Source organism: Vidua macroura, chromosome Z, assembly GCF_024509145.1.
Source record: "Vidua macroura isolate BioBank_ID:100142 chromosome Z, ASM2450914v1, whole genome shotgun sequence".
NCBI classification, from domain to species: Eukaryota; Metazoa; Chordata; class Aves; order Passeriformes; family Viduidae; genus Vidua; species Vidua macroura.
In genome coordinates this window covers 41,679,882-41,690,458 of record NC_071611.1, presented here as the reverse complement: position 1 = coordinate 41,690,458, position 10,577 = coordinate 41,679,882, and the positions used below count along the sequence as shown (strand labels likewise).

Sequence of the window (10,577 nt, the reverse complement as noted above, 5' to 3'; positions counted from 1 at the left end):
TGACTGCAACATTTCGTTCTGGAAAAAGAGCATGGAAAAACCCAAAGCTAAACAGAACTGGGTTTTTTTATTAGAAAAGGAGATCTATTCTGTTTCAGTCCTTTGGGAATCTAGCTTCTTCACAGAGTAATTCTGAGTCTTCAAGGAGTTCTTGAAGGCCTTGTGCCAGGCAAGTGCAGGGAGACCTCAGAAGGTGGGCATGCCAGGCATGACCAGGTCAGCTTGGGGTGTCCTGGGCTGCTGCCCCGAGGAAATCCTGTATGCTTCTGGCAAGAGGTTCACTGTGAGGGAACACCACCTGCTCCAGACATGAAGCCAGGTACAAAGGGAGGGGCCTGAAAGAAAAGGGAACATGGCAGCAGTGAGGACTGCAGCATTCCTTTGCCATGCCCTGAGACATTTGTTCTGCAGGTCCGCCTGCTCTACCTGCAGCCTCTGTCTGCCCTCCCCATTTGGCTCCATGTCAGCTCTTCTGTGCCCCAGGGTGTCCCAACAGAGCCACAGCCTGTGGCCCCTCAGAGGAGTCATCAGGGGAAGCTCCTTGGACACCTAAACTGCCCTCACAGACAGTTTGTACTGCTGAGGTCTCACCCATCCCTCTACACACCTTCCCTGCCCTGGCTGCTGCCCATTCTCTCCAGGGGAGCTCTGGGAGAACTTCTGCCACTGGGCAGCCGCCTCCTGCTTTCGGTTCAGCTTCCACAAGGCTTGCACCAAGTAGGAGGCAGCAGCTGGGTCACCTGCAAGGCAGGAAGAAGGATCAGCCCTTAGCAGAGGAGGACGAGCAGCTCCTCAGCACTGCTGTGGGTTGCAGGGTATAACAAAAGAAGCTCAGAAGACAGACAAGGGCAACGAGTGTAAGGAGAGGTGGTGTAATGGGGAGGAGGCTGTCCTGGCTGTTTCACAGGCTCTAATTAACCCCAGAGTTGGCAGATGGCATCAGCCCTGGGGCACAGCCTGCCACACCTCTCTTTGGACACAGACTGGGGTTCTCTTTGCAGGCACGTCCGCACCCCCAGGGGGAACAGCCACAGGCAGGACTGGGACCAGCAAGTCTGACAGATCCTGGTGAAGCTCACACTTCTTCAGCATGTCAGAGCACTCAACGGGAGAGAGCAGCCCTGTCAGCAGCACAAGCCATGCCTTGGCTGAGCTCAAGACAAGAATGCTCCCTTTGCAGGCCTCTGTACTACCAGGCATGGACATGCTGCTTCCTTGGGTGAAGCACAGCTCCACTCCTCTGTTCTGGGAAAGTAGACCTGTCTGGGAGAAAGCTGGCTGTACCAGGCTGGGGTTGAGGCAAGAAATTTCCAAGCTATCTGAAGGCACAGGTTGTTGTCAGGGTTCTGATATACTCCTCTGACAATAGTTTTGGTCTGTTTCTCCATGGCAGTGAGGTGACCAGGCTCTGCAGAAACATCTCTACTATGTAACATTGCTAGTGGCCCTACTGTTGCCCTTGACACCTGAAAAAATATGGTATAAAGCATAAGAACTTCCTGCTGAAGACAGCAAAGCAGCCCAGGACAAATTTGTGGAAATCGCTTGTGTTCCTCACCAAAATGAGCCTCTTACCTGGTGAGATCTGCAAACTGTGCTGGAAATCCAACAGAGCTTCTTTGTTCCTCCCCAGCTCCAGGAACTGTGTACCTCGCCCAATGAGAGAGAGCAACCTGATCTTCTGGACTACCTCCACTTCTGGCTGGAGATTCTCTGCCACAGGAAGACACATACACACCTGAAGACAGCATCCTCCAGACATTCTCTCCCTTATTCCCAGCAGGCTGAGGCAGGTTAGCAGGCAGGAAAGGCCAAGCATTTACTTGGGCTGCTCATCCTCCAGCTTGTGAGACAGATGGCAAAGTTCAGCCTCCATGCCAGGCCAGAAGAGCTTGGGAGGCAGCAGAGGGGGAGAGTGAAGAATGTCAAGAGCCCAGAATGTTACATGGCTGGGGTGAACAGTGACTTCAGCAGCAGCCTGGCCTTTGGCTGTCCCTCTGCACCACTGGCATATATCTTTTCCCTAAAAACTGGATTGGAGAAACTTTCCAGTTCACAGCCCCTTTAACTGCTACCTAGGCAGTGAAAGAGGCAGAGCCAAGGCCAAACTCTGCTCCAAAAAAAACCAGCCAGTCTCTTCAGAAGCTTTAGCATAGCCCAGAGCTTTGCACTCTGGGACAACTGCCTCTTGCCAGAGTCATGCTGGGCCCATCACCTTGGCCCTGTACCTGCTGCTGCCAAGCACGCAGATCCTGACCCAGCTGAGGCCCCACACAGGTCTCACTTGTGTGGTGTCCTACCTGTCCGTTTGACACCAGACCCATGAAGCTGGACACGCAGGAGATCACTGAGGCACCTGTGGGTGGGAGGCCAGAGGAGCTTTGGAGTCACTCCTGGGTTGTCAGGAGTGCCAAGTTGTCAGGGCCATGCTGTGTCCTGCCCTGGCCCCACCATCCATTGTTGCCTGCTGGGGAGGCCCCTTCTCCCAGCAAGGCTCTATCACCTGGTGAACTGTGTTACAGCTTCCTTGCTCTCGCCCAGCTTGGCCCAAGCCCAGCCCTGCTGCAGGTATCCAGCTGCTCTCCAGGCAAGGCAGCACAGGCTCTCCTTCTTCTGGGACAGGAGTCCATCCGCCAGTTCTGCCCCTGGCAATGAGGACTCTGTCTGTTCCAGCCTCTCCTCCACTCTTAACACCCGTGGAATGAGGTCAGTTGTCCGGCTGATGACCTCCTTACACACAGTTATGGCATCCTGGTGCCTCCCAGCCTGCTCCAAGGCAGATGCTGCTTCCAGGAACACCTCTGGGATCCTGGGCAGAGCTGAGCTACCATCCAGGGGCACCTGGGGAACAAAAGTGACATCAGTGCTGCGGAACTGCAGAGTTCTCTGCCAAGCAGCATGACTCTGTGCATACTGGTAAGGTGCAGCTACTGCCCAGCAAAGCTCAAGCCCTCTCTCACAGTCACTGGAGCCTGGTGGAGCAGGCAGAAGATGGGAAGGACTAACAGCTCAGCAGAGTCCAGGCATCAAGTCCCTACTCCGGAAGTGAAAGACACCCAAAATCAGGCTGACAGCTGCTCCCACAGGGAAGGGGAAGCTGTCTCTCCAAACAGCAGTGGTGAGTGCTCTCTGGAGTGAATCCAAAGGCAGACATGCCACAGGTCGGGGGTGCCAGCCCCCACTTCATTTCCTTTACATCAGCCCCCACCTCTTTTCCTTCACATCTCAAACTAGACACTGAAGCCTGGAGTCCAGAGCTCCTGGGCTCAGCCCTTAGGAGTGGGTTTGGATCCCTCCAACCCTCATCCTCTAGGTCACCAAGGGAGCTCTTTACCAGGACACCTACCTGCTGCTCCTGAAGGAGCGACAGAAAATCCAGGTAATGTTCCACTGCATCAGCCACCCTGCAACAGGAACAGGACATGTGGTGGAAGGAAAAGTGCCATCAGCCAGGTGAAACCTGGACTGCCAGCCCGCAGTCTTTCCCCCTGTTCACAATCTCCATGCTGTGAGCAGACCTATGACAGCAGTACTGAACTGGACCATTTCCAGAAGCATAAGGAAAACTGCAGAGCCCAAACAAGCAGCTTGTTGCAAGCAGACCAGAGGCACCGTTACCTCCCATCCTGGAGACACCGCTGTGCCAAAAGGTACTTCACTTCAGAGGGGTGGCGATGGCGAAGGAGGGAAGTGAGCACTGGTGTGTAGACAAGCAGCTCTGTTCGCATGAGCAAATAGGGACTAGAGGAAGCAGCTGCTGCTGGAGGGTTTTTTCTCAGAGCCTGTGAAACAGGAACAGAAAATGTGTTTTCTACATCTACACTGCACTGGTCAAGTCTCCGGCAGCTGCAATCTTTTGTGACTTCTGACATCTGGAGATGCACCCAGGCAAGCAGAAGTGCTGCACTTCACAAGCACAACTACATTGTTATCACAGTTGCTTCCAGCAAGAGCCATCAGGATCACACAAGGGCAGGCAGACTTCTGATCTCCAAATGGCACCAGGAGATTTGCAAGATCACCCAGATCACCTCAGGTTTTTAGTTCAAAGTACTTTGAGCTACCTGGAACACCAACTCCCATTGCAGCCACAGACCTAGTAAGACCATTTGTAAGGAGAGAGTTCCCTCTCCTCTCTGTGTGTATCTCACAGTTTTCAAACAGCTAAAGAGAGATAATTCAGGGTCTACTGTTGTGACCTACTCTCCCAGGCAGGTTCACACAGGTAATGCACACTGCCTCACTGCAGCCAAAATCTGCCCTTAAAGGCCTCTTTACTATTACATACTTTACTAAGAGATTGATACTTTTTGACCTGGGAGTATAACCTCCCAAGCCACCATGAACATGAACTAGGACCCGAGGTCTTGCCACATCCAAACATGGTGCTGAGCAGGAATTTCAGATCTCGCTGGACTCCTTCCTGCCCACTGAAGACAGCACTCTACTATTCTGGGGACTCCCTCCAGGGTCAAACAGCCTCCCAGAAGGAAGAAGCCTACTTTTGAAGCTCCATGCAGGCTCTGCTGGGCAAAACTCATCCCTGAACTACAGGAACCAGACAAACCTCATAGAGTAGGGTCAGGGCCTGCAGCTCCACATCGGTCTCTCCCAGTTCACGGTACACTGCTGCCACGTGGGACAGGGCAGGAAGGCACTGGAAATCTACCTGGAGGGCCCGTTTCAAGTGCTGAAGGGCTGTCTGAGGCTTGCCCTAGGTGTATGGGAAGACATGCATGTTGAAAGCACATCCTGCTGATGTTTTTAATGTTTGGTAGGGTCCAGATTCTTGCTCTGCTTCCCCAAGAGATCCCCACTAAGCAGGGCAGCAATTTAGCCAAAGGCAGCCCTCCTCAGGTTGGTTTTTGAGCTTCTCTCTCTGCAGCAACACTTTGCAATCAGCCAAAACCTTGGCATGGATTTTGCACCCTGTCCAAGGAGGCTGGGGCCACAAGGGCAATTTCTGCTCAAGGCCTTCCCTTCCTGAGAGGCCTTGGACCACACAGAGGCATTATGAGTCTGAGCCTTCCCACCCCACAGCTGCCTTTCCCCTCTTTGCTGTCATTACCATTTGCTGAGCGCAGCAGCCAAGACAGGTGTAGATCTGGGCCAGGATATTCTTGGAGCAGAATCCTCTTGCAGCTTCCTGAAGGAGGGAAAGGGCGGCAGGGAAGTTCCCAGCCTCCAGCTCCTGCAGCCCTAGGACACAGCATATTGGTTCTGTGGCTCACTTTTTTGTCCCACCAAGTCCCAAACAAGTGGTGGTGCCCTTTTCTTCCCAGTGCCATAGGGACTTGCCTGATCCCCTCCAAACCCAGCGATGCACAGCAGGATAGTGCCAAGCTGACATCTTTGCTTTAGTGGTTTTGCAAGAGAACAAGCCACTCATTGGAAATGTCCAGCAGAAATAACAGCAGCTTCCAAGCCCAAAATGCTTCCTTTGGCCCAGAACAAAGACAGGGGTATGTGCCGGGCAAGTTCACCTCCACATTCATCCACAATGACAACAATGCAGATAGGGAAGCACACACAGAACTTCAGAATTTTTTCAGCACATCTAGGTCATTTCCCAGCAGGATGTTTTGGGATATCAGTAGATTAATATTTATCACCACTTGTTATTTGCTTTTCCTTCAGTCTTCTTTTCAGGCTACCCTCTGAGGCTGCTCTCACATAGCAATACCACACTCATATCTGCCACCTCCCTGCTGGAAGTGCTGGTGCCACCCTTGACTATTTTGGCTCCGGCTCTGTGGGCCAGAGCTCCTGCCCTGCCTTCTGGCAGGAAGGCCCGGTAGGAGCCCAAGCACAGTGAGGCAGTGCTGGCTGTCCCTGGAGCTGCTGGGGTTGTCAAAACAGTAGAGAAAACAGGCAGGACGGAACACAGCAGCCAGAGAGAATCCATTGCTCCCTGTGACACCAGGCTACAAAGCCTCACAACAGCTTTGTGTGGCTCTTGCAGCACCCTAGTCTGACAGGAACAACATGCTTGGAACAAGATAAGTTTCAGAAGACAGACAGAAGAAAGGAAAATCTTCATAAAACCCCTGCCAGCCTTCTGCTTTAAGGTCACTGCAGGGCCCAGACACCTCTCTTAGAGTCACAAACAGGCAGAGGAACCCCGTGATAGTGCAGAAAAAGGATGAGCTGGGGAAAAGCAGGGAAGCTTTTTGAATATGGAATGTAAAGGTTGAGACTCAGAGGCTCAGCCAGACTTGATTCCAAAGGAACAGCCAAAAGAAACCCAAGGGTCAGTTTGCTTGGGAAGAGAAACCAGGATAAGGGCAGGAAAAGCGGTCCTGGGACAGAGCAGCAGAAGACTGTGCTGGCATGAGTACCTGCCCCCCACAAACCTTGCAGGAAGGCTGCTGCAGTGCAGAGGATTTCCTTCAAGTCCTTGGCACTTTGTACAAGGGGCAGGGAGGCCTCCTCAGGAGGGACCTGCCATGCCTTGATCATGGAGAGGATTTCGTTCTGCCCCTCACTGCAGTGAGCTCTTCCTGGGTCCTGTGAAGGCACAGAGGAGAGCAGGGAATGCTGAAAGGAAGCAGGAAACTGGTCCAAGTGCACAGAGAAACAGGTCCCACCAAACCACTCAACACTGTTGTCTGCAGTGGGGGCAGACTGGGGAGCAATGTTCTACCATCTGTTCCCTTCAGCTACAACCCACTCACTGCAGTAATTCCTGCCTGGCCTGGGGCAGCACCTCCCCACCTCAGAGTGGGGTGCACCTCCAGGGCCTCCTGGCATGCAATAGATGACTGTTGGAGTTCAGTCAGAAAGATGGGACCCACCCATCAGCAGCCTTTTGATCAGCAGGGAAGGTTCTGCATCCCACTTCTGTTCCCTACAGAGTCTGCAAGTCCATCTGCAGCCCTCTTCCAGCCTGCCCAAGTCTCCTGTCTGACACACAGAAATCCAGGGCCCACATAGGCAGAATATTCTGGGATCCATTAACACTCTCAGGGCCATTAGGCTTTGCTGGGATGCCAAGGGGAGGATTAGTCATGCTGACTGGGCAGCACTGATGGGTTCAGCTGTCCAAGTGCCACAACATTTTTCAGAGTGAGTTTTATGACAAACACAGTATTTATGCCAGCTCTGCTAGCATCTGCCTGTGCCCAGTTACCTCAGCAGTGCTCAGGAGCTGGAAGAGACCAGCAACACTTCCCAGCTGCCTGGCTGCCAGCCACCAGGCTGCCTGCAGGGCCCCAAGGCGGTGCAGAGGTCCCTGCAGCTTCTCCATGGTTACCTCCTGCAGCACCTTTTCCCACAGCTCTTCCATGCCAAGATCCTCTCCGCAAGCCCCACAAGACTCCAGAACTGAAAAAAAAAACCCACAAGCAAAAAGATCTAGAGCTGTGAGACAATGTGTTGGTGCCCGTAACAGACACCCTGGATGCAAGAGGCAGAGAAAGCCTCAAACAAGCACAGGCTCCTCGTAGCGATGGAAGGAATGGGGTTGCGGGGCTGGCCTGGCCTCAGCAGAATGGAAAACAAGCTCTAAGAGAGAGGAGCTGACAGCAGCACACTCGGGAGACAACACACAGCACAGCTCAGAGCTAGACTCCAGCTCTGCTGTGCCCCCTTGAAGTCATGTGCCCTCAGGTAAGCATGTGCCAACACTGCAGATCCACCTCTGAGCTGCAGCCTGTTTCAGTGAGTTTTCTTTGAAGCCAGCACGCTATAATTAAAGAAAACAGTAATTTTCTACTGTCACTAAAACTTTGCTAGAGACTTTGCACCTTATACATTAAAAACTCTTGTTTCCCTTGAAATCTCCAGCCCATCCCTGCAGGCAGCAGCAGGCAGGCAGCTGCACATTGTCCCTGGCCACATGCCACTCTACCTCCAGCCCTTATAGGCAGAGCCTGGGTGTCTGCTTACAGTTCCTCCCATTTCCAAGCACAGCCAGCGGTTCCTGCCCACAGTTTCCCTCGTCTCTGGCCTTCCCTGGCAGAACCAGGAGTGTCTGCTCACAGTTCCTGCACCTCCAGCCACTCACCAAGGATCTCCAGAGCACAGGGAATGCTCTCCTCACCCCGAGAACTCCCCAAACAAACAACCACATCCTTACCCCTGAGGAGCCCCTGGCGTATTCCTTCTGCTTCTCCTTTGATGACAGAGTCAGATGCTCCCACAGTGAAAAGCAGGGAGTTGTAGAGGACAGTGAGTTCCAGAGGCAGGGCAGGGAGGGCAGCCGGCAGCCCTGTGGGCACAGCCAACCCAACAAGAAATTTAGATGGCTAAGAATAAACAGCGATCCATGCTCAGGTGGCAACACCTGGCTTGGCGACAAGAGAAGTGGCTTGGCAAGAAGTTTTTAGTGATTGTGGTGTGATTTAGCCACCTGGGAAATGCAATACCAGACAGACAGCATGTGTCAGCACTCCAGGTGCCAACACTGTTTTAGACGTCCATTCCCCAGCTACCAAAATGCTGCAGTCCTCCAGGACTTTTAACTCTCCCAGAAGAACATCAACAGCCTACTCTGTTCCAGTAGACATCCACCCTTTCACATGCTGTGTCTCTCTCCTTATCACAGAATCACAGAATGGGTGGGGCTGGAAGGGACCAGAGTGGCTCATCTGGTCTAATCTCCCTGCTCAAGCGGGGCCATCTTAGAGCACATGGCCCAGGATTGCATCCAGATGGTTTTTGAGTATGTCCAGTGAGGGAGACTCAACAAGCTCTCAGGAAAATTTGTTCCCATGTGCAGTCACCAGGGTAAAGTTATTCTTCATGTTCAGGTGGAACTTCCTGTGCATCATTTTCTCCCATTGCCTTGTGCTTACTGCTTGGCACCACTGAGCAGAGCCTGATCCATCCCCTGACCCCTCCCTGCAGACACTGACAGACACTGATGAGGTCCCCTCTCAGTCACCTCTGCTCCAGACTGAACAGGTCCAGATTGCTCAGGTTTTCCTTGTAAGAAAGATGTTCCAGTCCCCTAGTTATTCTCATTTCCCTCTGCTGGACCCTCTCCAGGAGCTCCATGTTTCTCCTGCACTGAGGAAACTGGAAATTAAGCTGCCTCGTGTTGAGCTTTCTCTGCTCCATGATTGTGTCAGAGAGCCTCTTCCCTGACTTCCCACAGAAAGGCTGCCTCACTTTTTTTTTTTTTTTACAGAATCCCCAAAGCTCTGCCCAGCAAGTTAAGGCAGAATCTGAGGCTGGATAGTAACCCTTTTGCTGGCCCAGGTCAGCATAGGGCAACAGGTATCATTTCACCTTGGCTGGGATACTGGAGCTGAAACGGAAGAGCAATATTCATAAACTAAAACACAAGAAGCTCCACCTCCACTTGAGGAAGAACTTCTTTACGCTGAGGGTGGCAGAGCACTGGAACAGCTGTGCAGGGAGGTTGTAGAATTTCCCTCTCTGGAGACATTCCAACCCCACCTGGATGCGTTCCTGTGTCACCTGCTCCAGGTGACCCTGCCTTGGCAGGGTGGTTGGACTGGCTGATCTGATCTTCAGAGATCCCTTTCAACCCTGATGATTCTGTGATTAACTCCTTTGCAGGCCCCATTCAGCACTGGGCAGTGGGAACCCTTTCACCCCGCCGCCTTCACGCGTTTGTCTCCAGCACCGACATACCGGAGCTGCATCCCGGTAAACAGAGGTGTCAGGGAGCCGATGCTTCCACGCCCACACGCTTCAGGCCCGGGATAGCAGTGGGAGGTGAAGGCGGGGCACGGCGGCCGCCACTCACCGCGGATGTTCAGGAGCAGCTCCCGGAACTCGTCTCGCAGCTGCCGCCGCGCCTGCCGCTCCTCACTGCCGCACCGCGCCGTCTGTAAACACGCACTTAGCGCCGGCCCTGCTGCGGAGCGGCACGGGCGGCAGCCCCGCGGCTTGGGGAAGGGAGAGGGGAAGGAAGAGGACGTGTCGCACCGTCCATCGCCCGACCAGCGCCTGGCTGTGGGCGACCCAGGCCCGCAGGCAGCCCCGCTCCGTCTCCGTCCCGCGCCGCCGCTTCATGGCCGCCTCCATCGCCCGCCGCCGCTTTCCCGCCCTCGCCGCCGATTGGCGGTAGCGGCCGTCACCAAGGCAACAGGGAAGCGCGGGGCCGAGGGGGCGCGCGCCGGGAAGGTGGGGGCCGCGGAGGGACAAACATCGGCGCAAGGCGAAGGCACCAGTCAGGATCAGCTAGAGCGTAGCCGGGGCTGGAAGGGACACATCAGGTCACCGAGCCCAACCCCCGCCTCCGGGCAGGACCCCACACGGAGGGGGATCAACACACTACACCACCTGAGCTGTCCAAACGTTTCCTGAACTCTGTCAGGCTTGTAGCTGAGACCCCTACCCTGGGCAGCCTCTTCTAGTGCCCAGTCACTCTCTTGGAGAAGTCTTTTCCTAAACCCCGAGAGTCTTGCTCCCCACTTCAACCTAAACCTCCCCTGACACAGGTTCAGGCCGTTTCCCTCAGGTCCTGTTGTTTTTTGCAGAGAAGGGTCAGCACCTGACCCTCCATTTCCCCTCAGGAGGAAATTGTAGATGAAGGTCCCCATGAAAGAGACCCCAGACGGTTCGTGGAGAGGGATGGAAGAATGAGATGACATGTATCTCCTTGG

At 53.9% G+C, this 10,577-nt stretch overlaps 1 protein-coding gene across 9 annotated transcripts; it reads right to left on the bottom strand.

Annotated features, from left to right (window-relative positions):
* Positions 1–48: 48 nt before the first annotated feature.
* Positions 49–10,006, bottom strand: FANCG (FA complementation group G). 9 transcript variants are annotated; one of them, XM_054003629.1, is made up of 14 exons: positions 9,898–10,006; positions 9,716–9,797; positions 8,078–8,209; positions 7,130–7,323; positions 6,354–6,507; positions 5,069–5,199; positions 4,568–4,714; positions 3,619–3,782; positions 3,347–3,404; positions 2,504–2,841; positions 2,301–2,356; positions 1,576–1,713; positions 608–740; positions 49–335 (listed from the first exon to the last, which is right to left on the bottom strand). In XM_054003629.1, the coding sequence occupies exons 1-14, from the start codon at positions 9,994–9,996 to the stop codon at positions 218–220; spliced, it is 1,944 nt and encodes a 647-aa protein (XP_053859604.1). In that variant the 5' UTR covers positions 9,997–10,006; the 3' UTR covers positions 49–217. The 9 variants fall into 9 exon arrangements, 8 of the variants coding, with proteins under 8 accessions (XP_053859604.1, XP_053859605.1, XP_053859609.1 ...); XM_054003630.1 differs by having other exon boundaries at positions 7,253–7,323; XM_054003634.1 differs by lacking the exon at positions 9,898–10,006 and adding an exon at positions 8,885–9,605 and having other exon boundaries at positions 7,130–7,684; positions 9,716–9,763.
* Positions 10,007–10,577: the final 571 nt, after the last annotated feature.

Bases quoted from the DNA above. Each gene is read 5' to 3' on its own strand.
- FANCG (XM_054003629.1), bottom strand. From the start codon at position 9,996: ATGGAGGCGGCCATGAAGCGGCGGCGCGGGACGGAGACGGAGCGGGGC. The intron at 8,210-9,715 runs GTGAGTGGCGGC...CTGTGCCCACAG, and splicing joins GCTGCTCCTGAACATCCGCG to GGCTGCCGGCTGCCCTCCCT. The intron at 741-1,575 runs GTAAGAGGCTCA...CCTGCCTTGCAG, and splicing joins CAGTTTGCAGATCTCACCAG to GTGACCCAGCTGCTGCCTCC.